This window comes from Mesoplodon mirus, assembly GCF_964341445.2.
Source record: "Mesoplodon mirus genome assembly, chromosome: 13".
NCBI classification, from domain to species: domain Eukaryota; kingdom Metazoa; phylum Chordata; class Mammalia; order Artiodactyla; family Ziphiidae; genus Mesoplodon; species Mesoplodon mirus.
In genome coordinates, this window is record NC_138989.1 from 66,377,461 (window position 1) to 66,403,015 (window position 25,555).

At 46.6% G+C, this 25,555-nt stretch overlaps 1 protein-coding gene across 1 annotated transcript in view; it reads right to left on the reverse strand.

Moving 5' to 3' along the window:
• The window catches only part of MYO5B (myosin VB), a 385,760-nt gene extending 361,416 nt beyond the window's left edge, over positions 1-24,344 (reverse strand). The window contains exon 1 of the mRNA XM_082641132.1: positions 24,052-24,344. Coding sequence (XP_082497258.1) covers positions 24,052-24,078 — 27 coding nt within the window. The 5' untranslated portion in view covers positions 24,079-24,344. The remainder of the gene's footprint in view (positions 1-24,051) is intronic.
• Between the last annotated feature and the right edge of the window lie 1,211 nt (positions 24,345-25,555).

Genomic DNA, 25,555 nt, shown 5'->3' on the forward strand with positions numbered 1-25,555 from the left:
TGTATCATCTCAAAGTATTTCCCACAAAATATTTATTACAAAAGGGAGAAAAAAGTAACTTCACAGAGGAGAAACCCAATCAACACGCTCTTTAAGAAGTGATCAAAGTTACCACCACCAAAAACAGGACAAATCAGGCAAAATGTGCCACCCAAGAGGCTGCAGTGGTCATCACAGTATCTGGCCCAAAATACCTACCCCAAATGGAGGGCCTTTCTAACAGTGACTGGGCCGTAACCTTCAAAAATGTCCAAGTCATGAAGCCAAGGCAAGACTGAGCAAACATTCTAGACTGAAGGAAACCACTGATAGAGTGACGAGCAGCAGGTATAACGTGTAATCCTGGATTGAACCCTTTACTTTACTATAGAAGACATTACTGGGTCACCTGGTGAAACTTGAAACCCAAGGCATACAGGAATCCCTTAGATTATTCTCGTAACTTTTCTGTAAGTTTGAAATGGTTTCAAAATGAAGTTTTATATATATCAATGTTATATATATATATATATATATATATATATATTTTTTTTTTTTTTTAAACAGAAAAAGGCAGCTTTTGCTTTTCACCCTTCCACCTTCTTTCTGCCTGGAATGCAGGCATGCTGACATGAGGGTGAAGTCTCAAGGTAAGTAAAGAGAGCAGAACAGTAAAACAGGCAGAACTGCCACATCAGCCCTGGGCTACCCACCTCAACACTTCTTGTTATACATGGTGGAAAATAAACCCCATGATGGTTCAAGTCACGATAGCAGGGTTTTCTGTCACTCACAACCAAAGCAATCATAACTAACATACTAAATAGGCAGAGAACTACTACTCCATTCCTATCTTCCCATTATCACTAATTGAAAAACCTACCAAAAACTAACAGAAAAGCAGTGATTTGCTCCAGGGACAAGGTAGCAGAGAAGCTGTGTGTTTTGGGCAGCCACAGGCACTAAGGAAAGCCTGGCCAGAATCAACAGCAGGTCCATCTCCACCTAAAGTCCCTTGAGTTTCCATCGACAAAGGAATGGATAAAGAAGATGTGGTACATATATATAATGGAATATTACTCGGCCATTAAAAAGAATGAAATAATGCCATCTGCAGCAACATAGATGGACCTAGAGATTATCATACTAAGTGAAGTAAGTCAGACAGAGAAAGAGAAATATGGTATGATATGGCTTATATGCGGAATCTAAAAAAAATGATACAAATGAACTTATTTACAAAATAGAAGCAGACTCACAGAACTTATGGTTACCAGGGGGAAGGATGGGGGGTGAGGGATAGTTAGGGAATTTGGGATTGACATGTACACACTGTTATATTTAAGATAAATAACTAACAAGGACCTACTGTATAGCACAGGGAACTCTGCTCGATATTATGTAACAACCTAAGTGGGAAAAGAATTTGAAAAAGAAGAGATATACATATAACTGAATCACTTTCCTGTACACTTGAAACTAACACAACATTATTAATCAACTATACTACAATATAAAATAAAAAGTTTAAAAAAAAATTTTTTTAAATAAAGTCCGGTGAGTTCCCACGCTCAGCACGAGGAAGAGTGAGGTTAGAGGCGGGACTCTGACGGACAGGCAATGAAAGAGGGACAGGAGACGTCTTCAAAGGCATTTTCTCAGAGAAACAGCTCTGTGCACAATCTGTGTACCACAGCAGCACCTGCTTTGGAAATAGGATGAGTTAAATAGGCTTTCAGTGCTTGCTTTTCAACTGGATCGCCACTTAGAACACTGTCTCTATGAGAAAGATCCTAAATGCTGAATGATATGGCCTGAATATTTACATTCCCTCCAAATTCATATGTTGAAATCCTAACCCTCCCAAGTGATGGTACAAGGAAGCAGGGCCTTTGGGAGGTAATTAAGTCATGAGGATGGAGCCTTATGAATGAGATTAGTACCTTAGAAGAGACACCTCAGAGAGTTTTCTCACCTTCTTTCTGCCATGTGAGGATACAAGGAGAAGACAGCCATCTGCAACCTGGAAGGGGGCCCTCAACAGAACCTGACCATGCCAGTACCCCGATCTTGGACTTCTAGCCTCCAGGACTGAAAGAAGTAAGTTTCTGTTGTTTATAAGCCACCTGCCTATGGTACTTTGTCATAGCAGCCTGAACAGACTGACACTGTACTTAAAGTAACTTTCAGAATCTAACCTGGCAATAAACTGGGGACGTCTGTAAACACCTATTTCATTTATAATTCAACTTTATTTCCTAGCCATCAAATGGTATTACATTTTTCTAATCACAACTCACTTTTATCATCATAATGCCTCCTATTGGTCAAGTACTCCTTCCTTACTCTTTAAAGTTCCCTTCATACCACGATTTTAATTTCATTCTTGCTCTCAACAGTAGTGTGAGGAAAACCCAACTGATTCTATTTCACACGTAAGAAGACAAAGTTGAGGGAGATGAAGCCACTGGCCCAAGTCCTCACAACAAGGAAATGGCAGAAATGTAACAAGAATTCTGAGCCCTGACTGCCGATCCAGTGTTCTTTCACCTAAACCACACAGTTTGTCATTAATAGCACTGTCAGTTTTTAATATTTCCTGTCTTGCTTTAAGATTATACTACAAAAGGCTTGAGGGGGAGGGAGGCGCAAGAGGGAAGGGATATGGGGATATATGTATACGTAGAGCTGATTCACTTTGTTATGCAGCAGAAACTAACACTGTAAAGCAATTATACTCCAATAAAGATGTTTGAAAAAGATTATATTATAAAAGGCTAGAACACGAGGTCAGAAAAGAGAAAGCGGGAAGAAATGCATACATTTTACCTAATGGAAGAGTGTGCAGGAAATTCAGCACTCCTCCATCATCCTCTTCTTGCTCCTGTTTCAGAAGTGAAGGCGTACAAAAATACTGCCCCCCTAGTAGACCGCACCTGCCTCCCTGAGACTCTCCTGGCAGCCAGTCCCCCCCCCCAGTTAGAATGTTCCAGGCCCTTCAAAACTCTGCAGAAATAGCAGAATCTCAAATGCTTGGCTGCTCATCTCCATACAGCCCTGCTCTTCAAATCAGCAAGTAGCAAGTGCCTGTTATGTATAACACGGTGTCAGGCCCTCGGCGTGGTCTCTGTCCTCCTGGATAAGTTGAGGAGATAAGGCAAATACGTAAAAAGTTAAGCAGCCACCCAAGAAATAAACAACAGTGCAGACCAATGACAGAAGCAGAGGCGTAAGAGGAAGATATGAGCAAGTGCCAAGACCAAGTAACGGATGGACAGCACTTACAGATGGACAGCACTGACGGATGGACAGCGCTTACAGTCACCGCTTCAGATTACAGAGAATAGATTTTCTTTAGTCTGGAGTAGGCAGGGTTTATGGAAAAAGCTAAAGTTTGAACTTGGTCTTGAAAGAATGAACTTAGAGAGGGAAAGCATATTCCAGGTAGATACAGCATGGATGCAGAAAAGCTCAAGGCACGTTCAGAAGGTGCTGAGTGGACTGATCCTGCCCATGGGAGAGAGTGGACCATACAAGGCAATGATCAACTGATAGTATATCAGTCATGATGCTCTGGCTACGAGAGGCTTCAAACGGGCTTGAACAGAAAGATGTTTCTATCTCTCATGACAAGAAGTCTAGAATTCTCATGGGTTCTAGTGTTTTTTCAGCCCAAGGCACATGGCTGCGTGGGGGAGGGGTTGTGTTAAGACCAAACTTCTGTCAAGAAGTCACAACTGGGGTGTGGATGATCCTGCACGGTTAACCAGCCATCACAAACGGTTACCGTTCAGAGCGCCAAGCGTGGACCCACGCCTTTCACCTTTGAAGCAAACCTGAGAGAGAAGATCACAGGGGAAGAACCAGAAGAGGCTCCTTGTCTAACAACCAAATCCAAAACTAGATTTGGAAACGCAGCAATAGATCCTCCTCCTGTGCCTATTTTCCAAAAAATACACGTGGGTTCTAAAGGGGATCTAACCCGGATGGCTGCTCAAATCTGTTCAGTCAGCAAAGACCTTCATTCTAACGACCACTGGGGGCCTGTGTTCATTAAAGCAAAACTGCACTAGGACATGCCAACATGGTAGTGTGAGGGAATGAATGAATGAAGGCAAAGAGACTGGGCCAGAAGAGAAAGCACACTGATATCCAGGCCTAGGGAACTGGAATTCCCAATATATTCCTATACAGAGGGTCCTAGCACAGTGAGCTTTGGCCAGGCTCAGTACCCAAGCAGGACTCTCCTACTCAAGTCATAGGGTCCATCTCCCTCATTCCAATCCTGAAAAATCTATAACACAGGTTAGGGGAGTTGGCCAATTGCAGCATTACTCTATAAAGTCCATCTTTAATGTAATGTCATTTTATTTGTTTAAAAAACGTTTCTCAAGCACATTCTATGTGCTACACATGTTCTAGGCCCTGGTGATTCAGCATTGAGCAAGCAACTGCTGCTCTCATGGACCAGAATCTAGTTAAGGAAGACAAGCCAACAAAAGAGCCAGGTATCGAAAAGCACAAAGAGAAAAATGAAACAGGGTAAGGATTGGGTGGGTGACAGAGAAGGCGTCTGAGGACCTGACTCAGCAGAGGCTTGAATGATGAGAAGCCACCTGCGCCAAGACCTGGGAGAGAACATCAATGGAGAGGGACCAGGGCAAAGGCACTGAGGTGGCAAGAAGCCTGCAGTGTTCCAGGAGCAAACAAGGAGGAGGCCAGCAGGGATGGAGCCAGCCAGTGAGGAAGATGGAACACTAATGCATCAGGACAAGCAGGAACCGGATTATGTACTGTGCCCTGTAGGCAGGCCTAGCAGGGGGTTGGATTTTCTTCCAAACGCAAAGAGAAACAGCTGGATGGTTTTGAGCAAAGGAGTGACAGAATCCAAGTGACATTTTACAAAAATGACCTGACTACTGTGTGGAGAACAGACTGGAAGGAGAGAGAGGAAAAAACAGGGGAGCCGGCGAGGAGACTGTTGCCACTACCCAGGCCAGAGACCTGGGGGTTGCACAGGTCGGTAGTGAGGGGGTGAAAAGCGAGGCTCCAGGTTCTGTTTGGAAGTTGAGTCAACAGGACCTGCAGGCAGACTGGGTGTTGAGGGGAAGATGCCTGGATCTGGGGCCTAAGGATTAAACCCTGGAGGATTAATTGGATCACGCCACCTACTGGACCACGGGAGAGCATGGAGAGAAAAAGGAAGAGCAACAAACAACTTTGCTCCTAAGGGTCTTTCATTCTGAGACAGTGGCTTTTGGAAATTCATACTTCCAGGTTGAACAATTTCACTCTCTGAGTGGGTCAGGAAAAAACCTGGAAGAGGCAGCACTGTTATTTTTTAAACATACAGATCGGGACTCAGAGATTGACACTTTCACAGAATCTTAGAGAGGGAAGAAACGCAAGAGATCTGGTCCTACTCCCTTCCTGCAGCAAGTGAGGAAACCCAGGTCCAGAGAGATACGTGACACTGTCTCACTTGGGCAGGTCATCGCAAGTGCCACTATTTAGTGGCAGTTAGCGTCACATAAGGCATTACTCCAAGCGGACAGTCCTGTGCTCTCTCCAGCACACCACACTGGGCTCTGTGCCTCTCACCATAGATATTTCTCTTACAGTTGCTTATACAAACGCCTCACACAGGGTGCTGGTGATTTGCCTGATGCAGACATGCTGCGACGCCAGAAGACACCTGACCTCAGACAGCAGGCCCTTTTCCTAGAAGAACACGCCCCCTGCCAGGGCTCCTGTCAAGTGACAAGCAGAGTGACGGCCAGAGGAGTCAGAAGGCAGCCAGCCATGCCAGACACGCCACATCAGCACGTCTTTGATCTGTCACTAGTAGGAGCTAAATCAGCAGCTTCCAGAGCATTATAAGAAACTGACATCTGAAAAAGGCAAATCAGGTCCCAGCCAGCCTCTCAGGGGATGTGACCCCGCTTTGCTACATGCTGCCTTTCTTCTAGGACTGACCAGAGCAATATTATCTGCAAAGGGGTCCACAGAGCACCAGCCCAGCGCATGGCAGAGCCCACACTGTGCCCACCTACCTCGACGTTCACACTCCCCCTCCACCTTGATCGCCCTTCCTCTGATCTCCTTCATTCATTCTCACCGCTTTCCTGTATGCATCCAAACCTGCAACCCACACACAGCTTCCTCCTAAAAGAAAGGTAACAGGTGGTCCTCTTACACTGCGTTTCTACCTCCCACCAGTGAATCACCACCACCAAAACATGGAACTAAAGCACATTTTAAACTATTTTGTACTGAATCAATTAAAGCTTTGTAATTCTCATTCTTAGAATAAATTCAAGTGAGTTGGAAACCTATTTCTCTAGGAGAAACAAAAATCAGAAAACAAATTTCTTTAGGCTTCCTTTTATAGATGAGTGGAATCTCAAGTGGCTTATTCCTTCCTTCCTTTCACTGTTTATTTGTAATTATTCCTTCTCACCTTATTTTTATATTTTTCCTTCCCAAGAAGCAGCCATTGTTAGCCACCTTTCAAGGTGGGCAAGAAGTTAAGGGCGTATGGGTCAAATTCCCATTCTAAGGCACCCCCCGTGGCATCCTTTGCTGGATGGTGCCCAGCCTGCTAAGATACCTGCAGAGATGAAGCCCTCACTTCCACACAAGGCAGCCCATTCCACTACTGGGGGCCATGTGCTTCTGGACCCCGAGCTCAACTCACCTCCCTGCACATACCCATTGATGATCACTGTGATCCTCAGATGAACTCAGAGAGGAAACACATGAATTCCACACGACAGCCCTATACATTTCAGGATTATATCTCCTTTTTTCTGGCCTCTATGCCTGGGGCCCCCCAGCCGTTCTTCATGTGCCGTAGTTTCCAGGCACTTTTCTCTTCTAGGCAGCTACCTCTAGCTCTATATTTAGAGATCCCTTAAAAATATGTCATCAACATCAGAACACAGGGGAGTCACATCTTGGGGGGGTGGTGAGGAAGCTTGATTCTGAAGTCAACAATAAAGCAAAAATCATGCAGTACCAAAATCACCTTTGAAAATCTCTCACACTGTCCATCACAGTGAGATGCTTCAAGAGGCTCCCTTCGCTTCAGAGCCTCTCACTTTGAGAGGCTCCGAGCTGCCTCAGGAAACAGATTCCCTCCTTCCATCTCACCCTCGCCCCAATGCACATCCTCACTAAGCAGGGTGATGACTCACACAACTGATTTTTTTGTTTTGTTTTCCAGTTGGCTGGTTTCTTGGCAATTGTTTGCCTTTGCCCACACACATGCTGAATACCTGATATTTCGGTGTATCCATGAGCCAGATTTACCGAAGCTCTAGGATGGTGACACCGTGACTCAGTCCTCTTCAAGGGACATCTGTCTTCTCCCATCTTCAAATTCACCCTCCCCTCCACACCTCATCCTCAATCCAGGCTGATCCTTCATGACGGCCAACCAAGAGCCACCACTGGCAGTTCACACAAAGTCCACACAGAACTTTGCAAAACTTCCATTTTGAACACTCACTATTGTAAATCATTGTCTTGATAAGAAAGAGGTTGTAAAGAGGTGAATGTGATAGCAGTCTCACTATAGTACATAAAATCCACAGCCTTTTCTAAAGGCTGCAACAATTTAAGGAACTACAATTTTTTGCCTAGAAGACAACTGTGCACTCTTATGATCACTGTTTATCATCCCAGGTGAAAAAGTGATTGGCACAGGTTTCTTGCCTGTATTTCTGGTTATGTTTGAATCACCTTAAGTCAAGTTAGTGCACCAGCACCAGACAAACCATAGTTTACACTTATTTGTTAAGATTAAAAGTACTGTTTTATAAGGGAGATGATGAACACCAAGCTTTGAAAAAACTTCGTATGATACCCACTTAAAACAATGTGAAAAGAGTAAAACTAAAACAGTTACATAAATCAAGATAATCCAAGTTTTATGGATACAAGTTGACGCTAAATTAACTGTGTTCTCAGGAATAAGCTGCAAAGGTTCAGCTCAGCGTTAGAGGCAGCTCTGAAAAGATTCATGCAAATACTCTTCCATACTTTGGGTAACACTGTATCTTTATGTTCTAGAAAGAAGAGTACAATAAACATACCCTTATAACAGCTTATAAACATTCTGTTTGTTTGGATTTTATATACTCTCATCTTCGCCTTCCTCCTCAAATGGCATGGTAATTTATGGGAATCATTCTTTGACATCACTGTTTGATGTTTTCTCCATCTTAAAAGGTTACACAAACCAAACTTCAGCCCTACCCTTTCCCATCCAGTCAGCTGGTTGGATGTCCCCTACATCCAACCAGCTGTCCTACCTGCAGACTTGAGCCCCTGAGGCTGGAGGGAGGAAAAGCAGTCTTCCAAGTGGACAAATGGGGCTCCCATTCCAGTGAGCTCTGAGAGGACACAGCTCAGAGAAGGAAAAGCTCTGGAGGCTGGAAGCCCCCGGGTGATGCGATTCTGAGCTTCATCACTACCCGATGAAGTGTGGTTCTGGGGCAGGGGGTGGATATGCCCTTCCCCACCCTAAGAGGCAGGAGACAGAAGGGCCCGTTGAGGGACTGACAGGAGGGAAGAGGTGAGGCTTCCTCCTAAACCGCTGTCTTAAGAGCTGCCATGACAGCCCAGGAACCTCAACAACTTCCTACTACACGGGGGTCACGTCCTACCACTCCTGTCCTCTCGGTAAGACACTTCCTTCATTCACCACTCCTGGATGGCGCTTATTACATGGAATATAATTGTAAGTTAATGAGGACCATGTGCCTCTTACATCCAGCGCTGTGCCTGACATCAAGAAGAGTCTCAAATACTTGTATCGGTTACATAATACTGCCCAACCAATGGAGACCAAGAATGGAAGACATTTCAGCTGTGGGCGAGGGCAATTCTGGCCATCATGATGAGCCGAAAATGGACATCTCCGCAAAATAAAGCTTCAGACTCAGAGTTCACAGCCCAAACTGGCACAGAGTAGCATCAGTGCTACTCCCCACTTGTGTAACGCTGCTAAACCAGAAAGTGTGTGACTGAAAACGATCCAACTTCCCATCTCAGTGCCATGAACTCAAATTCCAACCATTGTTTACCATAGCGAATGACTGAAAAAGTATAATTTCTTAAGGTGCCCTGTAAATTCACAGGAAAAACCGGAGATGCATAAGCATAGCTCATCAGGAAATTGCAACCACTGACCGCCCCCACCCCGGGCAAAGCACAAGAAACGTTAAGGCGAGATTTCAAATTTCAGCATTAAGCCAAGAGTTGACTTACTGAGTGAGATAAAGTGGAAAACAATTATAGCCTAACTAATTATTTGGCTGGCACTTAGCTACATCGTTTTAGATATAGGCTACAGTTCCAGGGCTGCTGGAGTTATTTACAGCCCTGGACACATTATTCTGTGGCCAGCATTTAAGGCAGTTTCTGATTTCTGCGATGGTTCACATTGCGACTTGAACACAGTTCATACTGATACCCTTAGCGTCTGCCCCATTCAGTAAGGGCTCTCTACATGGCTGAGTGTTGTGTAACCCTAGCAGCCTGGCAGTGGTTTCATACTGCCGGTCAGATTTCAGGGATATTAATGCAGTGGGCAATCCCTAGAGCTTTTATTAAGGATGCATTACAGAAGGTTAAGGAATGTGAGGCAAGGGAGGAGGGAGGAAGTAGAGGAAGCACTTGGAGAAAAAGAAGACATAGAATACTTTTAGCAGAGGAGACACACAAAATCCAAAAAGGAAAAAAAAAGTCTATTATTGGACTATTGTTATAGCAGATGTTAAAGCCCACATCCCAGCATTGTTTTTAGGGTCTAATAGCAGGTCAGATGTGGAAACCACCACCAGAAACCGAGGCAGGGATTGGCAATAGTCAAAAGCCAGATTAGAAACTCAAGCAGAAGGATCCAAGTACCACAAATAGCCATGACCTAGCAAAAAACGAAACCAATCCCAGGCTCAATCCCCCAAATCCTACTCTACAGGGATGAGAAGCAGCATCTACATTTTTGCTAGTTCTCTGGGTCATTCCGATGCACCTGTAAGTGGGAAAACCATAGCTCTAGTGCCTGTAACGTCCACAGCCTCTTCTGGGGGAGACACATGGTTCCCAGTGATGATCCATCTTCAGAAGTTCTTTGGACCAGGTGTACCTGCCTAGGAACAGCCAATCAAGAGTCTGCTCTCTACAAAAGTTTTAAAGCGTTTGTCATTAGTGACACGGGAATAACAGCAGATAGTACAGCCAATCTAAACTGGAACTGGAGATTCAGAAAGGGGTGTGTAATCCAAGGCAGAGGTAAGAAGACAGGGAAAAGGGCAGAGCCAGGAGTAACTGAGTCACGTCAATGGCACTGGTGTGGAGGGAAATGCATCCCTGCTGCTGACAGGATAACCTGGTCCCTAAAGTCTCAGAAAGGGTGAGCACCTTTCTGGTACCCTAATACTGTGCTGATGTCTGAGGCCAGGCTGCTCAGATCAGCTAAGCCTGGTTCCTAAGAGGGCATCCTTAGAGTAGAGCCTACATCTCGAAGTGCCCTTGCAACCAAAATAGCCTAGTATGCCAAGTGCCAGGAAGAGCAAAAGATAGATATAGACAGCCTCCAAGTGCCAGGGAGAGCAAAAGATGGGTACAGGCATCCTGTTAGTGGCGTCAAGGTGGGATGCTCCTCCCGGTAAGATCGGGGGCATCCCACAATTTTAAGCTATAGAACAGTTGGGTGTGGAGTGCTACGGTTGAAGATTTGAGGTGATAGGTGGTCCACAAAGCCAGGACTTTAAGACTCCTTTTGTTCTTTCCTTCCCCACACCTGAAAGAGGAAAAGCATGTGCATAGCCCTAGAGCTTCTCCACCAATGCTGGTGCTTTGCTAAATGAGAGGACCCAATCCAAGGCTGGCCATCCCACATGCAGGAGTTGGAACCAGTGAATCAGCACCCACAGCAACCTTCCCAGCCCTTCAGGCTCTCACCCCACACTGTCCTGCACTGGACTGTGGCTTCCCAGGGACAAGACCTTCTCCTAGCAACAGGATTAGCACCAACTAATACAGTTCACGTGTTCTCATTTTATCTCATCAACAAGCCTCTGAGGGCTGTACTAGCTTCTTACCCCTGTTTTACAGATAAATGAAGCCTAGAAGTTGAGCAACTGTCTAAGGCCACACAGCTGGTAAATGCCGGGGGTGGGGGGGTGGTACGAGGGTGACACAGACAGGACACCAATACTCAAAACCCAGATCTATCGAGTCTAAAGGTTATACTCTTGACCACCATATTTTCCCTGCCCTTTTTCCTCCAGAGTTTTTTTTAACTGTGGTATAATATACATAGTTTACTATCCTCACCATTTTTAAATGTACAGTTCGGTGGCATTAAGCACATTCACATAGTTGTGCAGCTATCACCACCAGGCATCTCCAAAACTTCTCATCTTGCAAAACTGAAATTCCGCATCCATTTAAACAACTCTCTACTCTCCCCTCCCTCCCACAACCGCCATTCTGCTTTGTCTCTATGAATTTGACTCCTGTAGATACCTTTGTAAGTGGAATTACACAGGATCTGTCATGTTATAACTGGCTTATTTCACTTAGCATAATGTCCTCAAGGTTCATCAATGTTTAGCATGTGTCAGAATGTCCTTCTTTCCTTTGTTTTTTGTTTGTTTTTAATTGAAGGTCCCTTACTAGTCCTGCTTCCATGAGTGGCCACGACCGGGGAAAAAGGGAAGGGGAACCAGGCGGCACGGGGAGGGGTCATCTCTACAACACTGCATTTACATACAGAACTAAACACACAAGGACAGAGTCACTACTGCTATTAGAAGTTGGCAGCATGGGAAAGGGAAGAAACAGATAGGGAACTGGGGTGTTAAAAAACTACAGTGCTCCTTCCCCCAGGCATACCCCTGTTTGTGCTTCAACCCAAGAAGAAGATCAAAAGCAGTTTGGGGGGGCTTCCCTGGTGGCGCAGTGGTTAAGAATCCACCTGCCAATGCAGGGGACACGGGTTTGAGCCCTGGTCCGGGAAGACCCCACATGCCGTGGAGCAACTAAGCCCGTGCGCCACAACTACTGAAGCCTGCGTGCCTAGAGCCCATGCTCCGCAACAAGAGAAGCCACCGCAATGAGAAGCCCACACGCTGCAACAAAGAACAGTCCCCACTTGCCGCAACTAGAAAAAGCCCACGTGCAGCAACGAAGGCCTAACTCAGCCAAAAATTTAAAAAAATTTTTTAAAAAGATCATCCTTCCATCTACTTTCAAAAGAGCATTTTAGGAAATTGGGTGGAATGGGCTTTCCATCTGATTCTTAAATCAGTAAGTATTTATTAATGTTATTATACTTGTCATAACACTGAGGCAGCTATATGCCATGTAATAAGTTAACATACATATATATTTAAATGGCACTATAAATCAGTGTTACTATAAAATTTGGTGAGCCTTCAAGTTTTTAACCAAACCAACCAGAACTGCTACATTCAAATGAGTATTTTTCTGACAGCCTGGGAGGCTCTATACTGATTGATCACTGAGAGCATCTGAAGCCCGACGACTTCTCCTGAGGAGGACAGCTAGTAAGAGGCCACACACAACTGTCAGCAGTAACTGCAAGTCACACTTGGCCTGTAACAGAAATATAAGTCAGTGAATTCCTACCTTACTCAACCAGCTTAGTTCTTTGAATACCTCTTGGATGTTTCCAGAAAAGAAAGCCTACCTTCCAGGCATAGATTTTGCCACCATACAAAGGAAAAAGAATGCATCATCAGATATGAAGCCAATTTCAGAAGAAGTATTGATGAGCTCCAGTATCCTTGTACCTCTGCCAAAGGGAACATCCTGAAGGAAACAGCATTCATACAGGTAGGATCTGACGTGTTCGTCATAAAAATCACATTTTAAGGGTATTCCTACCATTTCGGTGCACACAGGCTTGTTACATAGTTACACACATGTATACACGGTAAAATAACCATTAAAAAAGTAAGCAGCTTGATAGCAAAGAAACACTAGTTTGTCGCTAAGGAGACATTCATTTTCCTTATTTCACAAATAAACATTAGCTCTCATTAGCAAGTGTAAGCAAATTAAGAATTTCATTAAATCTGATGAAACAAGATAGAGCAATTTATCTCCTTTTAATGTACAAATACCTCCTTAATACTTAATCATACAACAAATGAACCACTGGACTGGAAGAACTCAAGGTCAAAGACTACTTTGCAGGGACAGGCTCTTCCTCTCTGCCTCACGCATGGGCTGTGACACATCACTGCAGGCAGAAAGGGCTCTGTACAGGTGCTGGCCGAGTGATGAACCTAAAAGATGGTATGACTCTTCAGATGAAAACTATGAGTATTATTATTGTTCCTGTGGGAGAGAAGACGACTGAAACAAACTTGATCCGATTTTTCCTCCCTGATTCACTGTTGCCTGCTTTGTTCGATCTCGCATGAAGGATGGAGTCCATATTCACTCCCACCTAATCATGCAAATATCCATGAGTCTTGATGAGACTGTTAATAAAAGCTTGAGTTAAGTGAAAAAAAAATGATTATGCTTTTAATGTAAATGATAACCTTAGGAAGGTAAGAGCAAAAAAATACATAAGTGATCAAAATTGTGTGAATTTAGGATATTCCAAAACAAGGCAGTTATATTAGCGTTCATATCCACAAATGTTGCTTTGCTGTTAACCCACGTTCATACCTCGTGCCAAGCCTTGGTGCACAATAATAAAAAAGAAAAACAACATTTAATTATCTCCTGACAGGGGCTCTACATTCCATAGATTTAGGCAAGTGCCAGAGGATACAGATGGGCTTGCCAGCAGGTACTCTAAGCCAAAATGACAGATAACATGACGGTACATGTGGTTCCTTGGTGCAGAAAGGGCTTTCCTCGAAGGGCTACGGCCTGGAAACAGGAAGGGAGCACAGATGGTCTTTAAACCAATTCAAGGGCATTTCTTGAGTCCTTACAGTACGCAAAACCCTACCTTGGGAAAAGTGAGGGATGTGAGCAAGAGTCAACCTACATCTTCAACGAGAGCAGCTGGGCAAATATACACACCCAACCATCAACTGCACGCAGTGAAACACATTCTAAAACTACCTACAGTCTCAAAGCTTTTTTACATTTGGCTTTGTAACTCACCCTATTTTCTGCAGAATCACCTTTTTTAAATATGTAATTGATAAAACACAGCAATGACATGAATACCCGTGAACCCGTCAGGAAATCTCATAGCCCGCTTACAGTGCTGTTCCCACTTCTGTTCCCCCGCCAGCCCCACCCTCCCCGGATACCTACTATTCTAGTTGCCTTTTCCCCCATTCCCTGGTTTTTACTCATTTTATCACATGTATATCCTTCACCAATACTGTTCATTTTGGTGATTTCAGAAATTCATAAAAATGGTGTCAATTCTGTGTGGATTCCTCTCTGAAACACCTTAAGTGATACCTAAGCTGGGCATCATATGAAGTCAGGTAATGTGTTCTGAGCATGCATCTTATCATTTGTGGGACTGCACTGGGGTCCGGGTGGGCAGTTAGCAGAAGGAAATTAAACCAGAGTCTAAACTGAAAGGCCAGGGCACACAAAGATAGTTGAATACAGCACAAGTTACCAATTCAAATATTTTACCTTTTCATCTACCCCATACATACACAGTAGCCAGGTCACAATACAGTAGGACTGACATCCTACTGCCCAGAACCTTTTTTCTTGTGGAGTCTCTAAGCCAGGGGACCTGAATTGCTTAGTGCCGAAGAGATTATAAGCCAAGCCTTTGAATTCCATGCAGAAGGCATCTGGGTATTCTCGTTCCTTTTAGGATTTCATGCCACTACACGTTTGAGTTTTATAATGGCAAAAGCTCTACAGGAAAATCATTAAGTATCTTTCCTGATGGGCCTCTTCATTCCTCCCCAAACTTCAGCAAAGGAGAAAAAGCCTACAGGGGCCATGTCACTATTAGAATTGTTCAAAGGAGAGTAATAACGTATAGGCCCTTGAATAAACTTTAAGAGGAACATTATATGCCATTAACTTGGAGCTCAGATACATAAGCTTGATCATTCCCACAACAAATTAGCAAGATATACCAGTGCTCACCTACACCAGGACCCAGACAACTTGAGGACCTCCTCCTCATATCAAACCTAAAATGCTCCTGCTTGGAGGAGCTTCTAAAGTGCTTTGACAAAGTCCCTGATAAGAACCTAAAGTTGTAATAGGCAATGGTCTGGGTCCTGGGTATCCTCCTGTAAGGCTCTCCCCTCATATGCTGGAGGAAGGGGCCTTGTCTCTGATGGTCAAGCTGACATCCTGAGTGAAGGTGAGCTCATTTTCCAAACACCTGTCCAGCCAATAGGCAGTGAGCAGGGCACACCCATAAATGTGAAAACCTTCAGCTAAGTGGGCAGATGGGAGAGAGCTTCCAGGAGTCTCAGACCTACTTCCCTGATCTTAGCTCAGAAAGGGAACGAAACGCCCATCAGACATCAAGCAGGATAGGAAAGAAGATGCTTCAGAAAGAGATGGAGACAGGGAAAGTGCTGGAAAGCAGACCAGTGCCCTGGGACGAAGGAGGGTTAGATTTAAAATCAAATAATTTTACACTGCTTGAGTTTCATGTACACCTTTTGATTGTTATATTTACCCCTTTTTGAAGATGTGACCCTCCTTCGGGGCTTACGTGGCCTAAGGAGAGCCAAAAACAAGGGTTCTGCCTAAATGTGGGGCAGTTTTAAGAAGCACCAGGCTGTCTAGGGGCTGCGTGTGGTGACGGAAGGCAAAGCAGCAGATCCCCGAGGGGAGAACTATGGGTCAGACCATCTGCCCTTTTTCTGTACTCAGAGACTTTCCTTTCTCCTTTCTCCCGGCTGCTGGCGGGCAGGGCAGTGCTGGTAGAAAGGACGCTCCATGTTAGGGCCTCTTTTATGCACAAATGATGCTCCAGACCCACCATCACTGGGACAGAACCTCGTGGAAGGCCGCAGAGTGGTCAGACGAAGAGTGTGGCTTTGGACAAGTAAGGCAGAGGTCCTTCATTTGTAAATGAGGATGATGGGGGTGCCTACATCACAGTGTTATTATTAAATGAGTGAACACACAGCTCTTAGAAACGACGTGGCTCAAAAGCAGTTGATAAACGGCACCTATCATAACCAGTGCTTTTCCAATTGTAGGGCTGAGAGATGCGTAAGCTCCAAACAAGCGAAGGAGAAACTCAAGCCAAGGTGCCTTATTTAAAATATGTATTTGTAATATTTTATCCTGAACATTCTGGTTTCCACGACTTCCTATGTCTAAAAGGATAATCATATAATGAGCAAAAACAGAGTTATAAATAATGTCTTAACAGAGGAAATACAAAGAAAACTACAAATGAACACACCAAGCATATGAAAAGGTGCTCAACCCTCCAATGTAAGTCAACTTTAAACAAAAATAAACTGTTCAGTGTCCGTTTAAAAAGAGGAAACAATGACCAGTGCCTGGGAGGGGTGAAGAAACAGACTAGTTCTTTTCTGGAGACTACTGGCCTTATCTGATGAAGACTCATAAAAGTGCATGCCAGGAATTCCACCTTGGGGAATTTATCCTAAAAATATGGAAAGGTTCCAAGAATGTTCTGCAACATTTTTCACAATATCAAAAAATTGGAACCAATTAAATGTTCATCAAAATGGGAATGGTTAAAAACACTACAGCACAACCATACAGTGCCCAATTATGCAGCCATTAAAATAGTAAAATTGCCTTTATATGCCACAGGGAGGAAAAAAGCCATCGTAGATTAAGATTTAAAATAAAAAATAGGATCATGCCATACAAATAAGTATATACTGCATCATGCCTAAGTCTAAAGCAGTACCGCCCAACAGAAATGAGGCAAACTACATGTGGAATTTTAAATTTTCTAGTAGCCACGTTATATCCAAAATATTATTTGAACATTTAATCAACATAAAAAAGCATATGTGAGATATTTTACATTCATTTTTTGTACTCAATCTTGGAAATCTGGCGTGTACTCATCCCAGTTTAGGGCAGCCTCACCTCAGGTGCTCAACAGTCACATGTGGTTACCCTACTGGACACTGGGTGCTAGTCTAGTATACATCAGTGCTTAAGAGAAGCTGTCTGGGAATGGGATTACAGAGCCTTTGTCTTTCTTGCATTGTATGAATGGTTCCAATAATCATTTGTATTAACAAAAAATAATAAAAGAACATGGTGAAAAATTGTTTTCATTTTCCTTTGAAGCTCTAGTAGGAGACCGGGAAGCACAGCTTAAATTTCAAGCTTCTTTCAAACTGCTCTATCTCCTTCCCCAGGGGGCCGTGGGGGATAGGAACCTTTTCCCCCATGCCTGGATTGTCTATTGCTCAGGTAGCTATGCATTTGTAGCAATTCTTCCCTTTCTCTCTCGCCAAGTCCCCTTATGACCAATATCCCTGCAGGATGGCAGGAGAGGGTTAGGAGAAAAGGCCACCATCCAGCATCACGACTGAAGGGGGAAATAAGCTGATGAACAGTTGCCAGGTGCATACAGTGTGCCAGACACTGCGCTAGGCAGGCACTTCACATATGTCAGGTCACATAATCCTCCAATAACCTTATAATGCAGGTACCATGCCAATTTTTCAGATTAAGCAATCAAGGCTCAGAAAGTATCTGCTCCAAAGTGTCATAGAGTTGACAATGTGTAACTGCACTACCCTGTACGGTCCACAGCAAGATCATGACCAAAGAGGCCAGACTGCCCATGCCAAGGTCATGATCTCATCTTTATTAAAATCATGCTGTAAGACAACTGCATTTCTTAGAGGAAAGCAAATACCCAGGCATCTTTTATTTGCAAGAACCCCAGAACCCATTTCTCCTCTAAGCTCGTTCATACATCCTCAGATGTAAATATTTCCACTTAGACAGACCATTGTCACCCTTAACTAAACGTGTGACAATCAAGCATTATCCTCGCCCCATCTCGACTTTTTTATTTCTGTCCATCCTCAAGCTGGAAACTTCAAGGTCATATATGACTCTTCTTCCCTTGCCTGCATAATCAAACATTTGAGTTCTAGGCTCAGTAATCCCTAAATGACTATTTAATAAATAGTAATAAGCACACCTAGCACCCAGATCTTAGTTTCTAAATACCAGTCTTCAAGAAAAGGAAACTGACAGACATCACCTTAACCAAGGGGTCAAAGTGACACCATCAGTAATGAGACATTGATACCACAAATCTCCTGAGATGGTGCACTGAGGAAGGCACATCGCTTCTGTGCCACAAATTCATAACCTCCATCTAAGCATGGGAAAACATCAGACAAACCCAAATTGAGGTTCATTCTACAAAATAACTGACCAATACTCTCAAATTGCCAAGGTCAAAAGGAGAAATTGAAACTGAAGAACTGTCCCCAATCAGAGGAGACGAGGCAGCTGTGATGCTAAATGCAACGTGGAACCGTACATGTGCTCCTGGCCCAGGGAAGGTCAGTAGTGGAAAGACTGGTGAAATTCCCAGCAGGCTGGAGGACAAGTTAATAGTGTTGTACAAATGTTCATCTCCTGGTTTCAGTGATTGCACTCTACTTATGAGGTGTTAACATCACGGGAATCTGGAAACATATAACAGGAACTCTGTTATTTTTGCAGCTTTTCTGTAAGGCTAAGATTTTCAAAAGAGTTTTAAAATACCACTGTAGTTACTACTCACGGCTGTCCATGCTCAAACTCACTCTACCATCTCCTACTCACAGTGCCCTTCTCAGTCTCCATGTGTATTCAAAGCCTATTCATTCCTCCGGGCCCACTCATGTCCCACTGCCCACCTGACCGATGGTTCTATAGAACGTCTGTAACTGTGAGTATCTGCTCTCTGCTCATGGCACATGGGTCATGTTGGATTGTTAGTTAACTTTGTGTATTTAGGTTTTATTGTCCAATGACAATGCAAAATGTGCTTGTGTAGACAAGTACATCAGGGCACACGTGCTCCGCTCACTTTAAAATGGGCTGCTTTTTAATGTGGTTTTTGGGAAGCTACTGAATTACAAAACAGAGGTCAACTAGTATTTCAAACCCATCCCAGTTTACCCTGACAATCCTGTACGGATAGTGACAAATACTCTATCGCTTAGGGAGGGCAGTATGTGGACTTATGGATTATAAGCAGTATAGTTTTTTTTTTTGTTTTTTTTTTGTTTTTTTTTTTTTTTCTCCCGTACGCGGGCCTCTCACTGTTGTGGCCTCTCCCGTTGCGGAGCACAGGCTCCGGACGCGCAGGCCCAGCGGCCATGGCTCACGGGCCCAGCCGCTCCGCGGCACATGGGATCCTCCCAGACCGGGGCACGAACCCGTATCCCCTGCATCGGCAGGCGGACTCTCAACCACTGCGCCACCAGGGAGGCCCAGCAGTATAGTTTATAGCTAACTTGTACCACAGAAAATGACAGTATGAAAACACATACACACACATGCCAGAATTGAAAATGTCTCTTTAGTTTCTACACAGAGGTCCTCCAACAGCCAGAGAATGCTATCTCTCTGTTGAACAAAATAAGCACAATAATAGACTTAGACTCCAACCAGGCCTGGAGCTGTCAGAAAGCCTTCTAATGGGTGGCCATCCTGAAGCTAATGAAATGAAATATTAGGAGCACATCAACAGAAAGGAAATGGGGAGAAACTAGCAGCTGAAAAGCAAGCTCTCCCAAGAGGCCCCCGTGGAGAGACCTGGTGCACAGGAGCTCTGGAAACTGCGTGGGCCTCACCAGAGAGCTGTTCTGTTCCCAAGGTGGAGGTACTGGAAGCTACAGCTGTTATACTCCCATTGGTTGAAGGACTGTCCCCTTGGGGGACATCAATGCTCAGGCTCCGGGAACCTCTGACAGTGACACAGGTGCTGACTGCTGGGAGTAAGCAAGCGCCAGGCAGTGCGCTGGAGGACAGACAGCACGGGGCAGGCGGAAGAGCACTAACGGCATCTGCTGCCCTTGGCCTCCAGGTCCTCGTGTCTCTACCGGTGGGCACAGAGGGAACATGAGCCTCTTGCTGCCTTCCAGACTGAAACTTGGGAGAAGGCTGCATTACCTGATGCGCAGGTGAGGGACAGTTAGAGAACACCAGCCCAAGTGCTACTTTCCAAAGGACTGGCCCCAAAATAGTACCCTTCGTAAAGGCCCCTGAGCTCAAAGCCATCATTGACACACAAAGGGCATGTCCACTAGTAAAGTCACCTCCTAGCAGCACTCAAAAAATCCACAGCTTAGAACACCACCTATCAACAAAAAACCAACCAGGAGAGGGATTATTGGAAGGTGCTGGTTTCAGCCTGGTGATTTCCCAGTCACTCTGCTGGCTAGAACCAAAGCAGCATACTGAAAACCTCATGATCTGAGACAGCAGTGTTCAAATTTTTCATCCAGAATAACCCTTGTATAGAGAAGAGTTGTATCATTCAGCCTGAAAGAGAGGTTATGTATTTTACACTTTAAAAATCAGACTATTTTCTGCATCTGTCATAATCAAGTCATGTTTACCATGCTTGCACATGATTGGGAATCTTCCTGGGACCTGGGCTAATGTGATTTATACAATATTGTCTTTTCCTGTGGGTTGGAAGCAAAGTACTAACACTTGTCACATACGTGCCGTCTGTGACAAGAGAGCCCATCATCAGCACCACGTTTCTGTAAGGGTGGATGAGGCTGACTCACCCTGACATCACCCTCAAAGCCTCTGGCATTGACTCTGATTCTCTTTTCCCACTGAGACAAACCTCAGTACAAAGAAAGTAATTTCTCAAAGGCAAGGTGTTGGGTCTTCTGAAAACAGGAGTGCCTTTGTTACGGGAAGCGCCCTTTGCCAATGACTAAAATCAACTCCAAAAAAAAATCCACATAGCATATAAGCCTCCATTTGGAGAGAAAAGATAGACAAAGAGAAGAGCAAGAAAACAGTTAACGTGGAGGGAGGAAGAGAAGAAAGTCTTTTCTTCGGTAACTGGGAATAGACTAATATACCAAATTCTTACCTGAAACTATTTATAGTACTTACAGGCTAATTTATATACTTACATGAGTGTCTCGTATTCCAGTAACAATACCTTCCTACCACGTCACTAAAGCAACAGGTATAATCAATAAAGGGCTTTAAAATTTCCATCCCACTCATAAATGCTGTTGGCATAATAGATCACTATTTCCATCATGCATAATACGTTAAAGTGCATGCCTGGATCCAGTGTTCCTCACATTAGAAAAGCCCACTAACAAGTTAAAAATAAAAAGGAACACTGGATATTTTGATAATACACTAAAATGAACAAATCTTCTCTCCCAAGAAACAAAGTTAATCTGAGTCACTGGCACAATTTCTCTGTATAATTCGTGATTCACGTGCATACTGAGAATCCAGCCTAGCAAGTGGGGTGACAGTGGTTAGGAAACAACACAACTGCTTCTCGTAGTAAAGCATAAGTGTGTTCAACTCTGCCAGAAAAAGTAACAGCTGCTCAAGATGCGCTCTGGTTGGAAGCTACTGCGTGGGCCACAGAAGAATCTCAATTTGAGATTCATAAACCTAGAAATGATTAAGAACTAGAAACCCATTAACAGTGAGGTACAGTTCCTGGGCCTTAGGGAGAAATTCTAAGACCCTTTTTGGACTAAGTATGCCAAACGCTCACACCAACGAAGCTACTTTTTTTCTTAAGCACCTTGAGCACCTTTCCAAGACCTTTTCCTCGTGAACCCTTTTTGTCCCTATATCCATAAGTCAAGAAGAGGGGCTTCCCTGGTGGCACAGTGGTTGAGAGTCCGCCTGCCGATGCAGGGGACACGGGTTCGTGCCCCGATCCCGGAAGATCCCACATGCCGCGGAGCGGCTGGGCCCGCGAGCCATGGCCGCGGAGCCTGTGTGTCCGGAGCCTGTGCTCCGCAACGGGAGAGGCCACAGCAGTGAGAGGCCCGCGTACAGCAAAAAAAAAAAAAAAAAAGAAGAAGTACACTGGGGGACCTCCCTGGTGGTAGGACTCCGTGCTCCCAATGCAGGGAGCCCAGGTGCGATCCCTGGTTAGGGAACTAAGATCCCACATACTACAATGAAGAGCCCGCACGCCACAACAAAGACCCAGCACAGCCAAAATAAATAATTTTTTAAAAGAAGAAAAAGAAGTACACTGGAACGTTAGCTCACACTCCCCCTAACTCATCATTCCTAATAATTAACATGCAGTATACTCATTTCTAACTAAAAATCAAATTGAGTGTTTTCCCTGAGAGTTGTCTTTAAAAGCAACGCAGTGTTCTTGTTTTTCAAAATCAGGGATCCAAAACCTAAGGGTTTATTCAATTGCCCATTAGCTTCATATAATACAGCAATTAGTTACTGTCTGATAAAGTACTTTATGATACATTGCAGGTATACTGAGTGTGCACTCTGTATACTTTGTGCGCTTTAGTGTGACAAAGCTTCCCTGCCTCGCTGGTTTCCAGCCTCCCGCTGAGGTTCCGGATAACTGCTTCAGGGAAACAACTGCGAGGGCTCCTCCCAAGACTCCCACGGGTAAACGGGATAGGGTGCTCTTCCAAAGCCAGAAACGCCACAGTTTTCACCCCTGGCTCGAAACTCACATCCTTTCCTCCCAGAAGCTGTCTTTCATCAGCGGTCGCTGCTAGGGGACCTGGTGGGGGCGGAGCAGGTGCACCAGGTTATGGTGACCCCGCCCCCAGCCAGGTTACACCCTCCACTGCCACCTCGCGTCTTCCCGCCTCGGCCCTGACCCCTTCCAGGAGGAAGAAGGGATTCGAAAATTCCTCAAACGAAAAGGGGTGGCCAGCCCACCCAGCTGAAGGGCTCGCCCACGCGCGGGGGCAGCTCTGAGCAGTCGCCAGGTGAGGATGCGGAAGTAGCTCTTCCTCCCCCGCCCAGACCTGTTGGCCCGGGCCCAAGTCCTGGGAATCACACACCCACAACCCACGAGGGCACCGCGCACCCCTCCGCAAACGAAGAGGTGGGCACGAAGCACTATCAAACGTGTCCCGGCCACAGAGAAGAAAAACCGGCGGACGAGGTGTACGGCCATGCAAAACTTATTTTTTAAGGGGGGAGGGGTAGCTTAAAGGCCCCTCACCCCCTCAACCGCCCCTCAACGCCAAGTTGAAACCCGAGGGGGCCCGGGCGGCTGCAGCTCGGCTGTGGGCGCTTGGGGAAGCGGTGGCTGGTCTCTAACTTTAATCACAGCAACTGCTGCGGAAGCGGGGAGTCCTGCGGCCGCACCTGTTCCCGACTCTAATGAAGGAGCCCTGCGCATCCATTCTGACCTTGAGGACATCCTGGAAATCCACACTCCACCCCCGAGTCAGCATTACTCCGACCCCCTCCCGCAATGACTGAAGCCCACTGAGTGCCCACCCAGAGGGGCCGCCTCAAAATGCCCACCCGCGGCAAAGTAAGAAAGCGCCTCCCTGGGCTCTTCTCCAGATCCCTCGAGCATCCTTTACCAATGCTTACCCACCCAAAAGCCTCCGCGCCCCTCACAGCAGGTTGAGTCCCCTTCTCTCCCCACCCCCAAATTGAGAAATACCCCACCCCCAAGTTCAGGGTTCCCCCTCGTTGGCACTCGAGAGGGTCGTCCTCGGGAGCTCACGCTGCAGAGCACCGAGGTGGGGTCCACGAGCAGGCGACCACCGCGGGGGGCGGTCCCCGCGCCCTAGGCTCCGAGCTGGCGGGGACACCCCCTCAGTTCGGGGACCTCAGCCGGACGGAGCCGGGACGAGGACAGCGACGGCAGAGCGTCGGGGAGCGGGGGACAGCCCTGGCCGGGGCGGGAGCCGCGGGCGGTCACCGCGGGGCGCTCCCGGAACAGCCAAACTTTCTCCGCCACCCGAAGTTCGGGGCGCGGAGGCGGCGATGAGGGGGAGCCTGAGAGGCGTCCCCCGCCGCTCCCAGCCCCGCGGAGCCGCAGGAGAAGGCGCCCCAGAGAGCCGCCCGCCCCGCAGCCCTCACCCGTACCCCGGGCCCGGAGCGGCCCGCACTCACCTGGCTGTAGAGCTCGCTGACCGACATGACCCCCGCGGGCCGGGCCGAGCCCGGACCCCGTGGCCAGCGGGAGGCCCTCGCTCGTGTCCCGGGGGAGGCGGTCCCGGCTCCTCGTGGCCCCGGCGGCTCTCAGTCCACGGCCGGCCCGTCTGGCGCCATCTTCCCGGGCTGCCCGAGAGTTTCTCGGTTCTTTCCTCTCTTCCCCGACCTGCCCCGCCGGCTTCCTGGAGGCGCCGCGGCCGGCTCGCTCTCGGCCGGCGCGACCTTTACTCCCGCGGTGGCGGCGGCGCAGCGGCGGCGCAGCGGCGGCCGGGCAGGAGTGGCGGGCGGGGGAGAGGCCGCGCGGCGCCGCTCCCCGCTCAGGTATGGGAGGCGGCGCGGGAGGAAGAGGGCGGGCGCGCGTCCTAGGCGGCTGCCGGTGCGCCGCCGCCGCCGCCTTTGAGCCCTGCGGGGGCCGGGCCGGCCGCGCCTCCCGCGCCCCCAGCCGCAGCGGGGTCCTCCCGGCCAGGGGCGGGGCCGCGCGAGGAGCAGGCGCCGTCCGCCCCCTGCTGGACACCAGGCGCTCGCGGGACAGGTGCGCGCCGGGTGCCGACACCTGCCGCGCAGCGCCCCCTCTCTGCGCAGACTGCGCTCTGGGAGGCTGGACGGGGACCCATTGGAGACCAGAAATAAAGAGGAGGAAGCACCAGCGAAGGGAGAAGAGGAAAAAAAAAGGAGAGATGCCTGCGGCCGAAAGGCTCCATACATTTTTCTCTGGGTTTTACGTGGGCATTAACATTTTCATTATTAAAATTCAGTTATGTGTAGACTGTTACTAAGGCGTTTTGGATATACTAAAGACTGTCTCTGCCAAACAGCTCCCTGCGCTGAAATCCTGATCAGAACGTGGGAGTCGTAACTCTTCTCCACTTTGCGAGTTTCACGCACAGCTTCCAGCTAGGCTCCTGGCCGCCCCCATCAGAGAATTGTTTGCTTTTCTGGGAAGCCTCACATTTTCTCCCCTCTCTCTCATGCACATTCTCAATCCCTCTGCCGCTCCCTATCTCATTTACTTTTGTCACTTCTGCCAGTGACACTTGGCAGCTTCACTCCCTCTTCCACTTCCAACAAAAAGTAGAAATTTCAGCCAAAAAGGAAAATAATTGGCAGGAGCCAGTAAAGGGAGAGCAGGAGCTGTAGGAGGAGACATGGTCTTTGGAGGTGGCATTTGTACCTGAATGAGGGATGGCCTCTGAGAGTGGTTCTCAATCAGAGCATCCATCTCTATAGTTGTTCCGGAGCTCCACTCCCGGGAAAAGGTGATTCTTAGACTCATCCCATTTAAGACCTTCCCACTTGGAAGGTAGGATCCCCATTTAACCCACCTGCCGCCCTTCTCAACCATGCCTCCTCAGTGAGAATCACCTGGGGAGCTTTAACAGTTCCAAGGAAGGGACCCCCACCCTGAGGAACTCCAATCCACTGGTGAAGGGTGGGACCCCAGCATCTGATTTTTTTAAGTTCC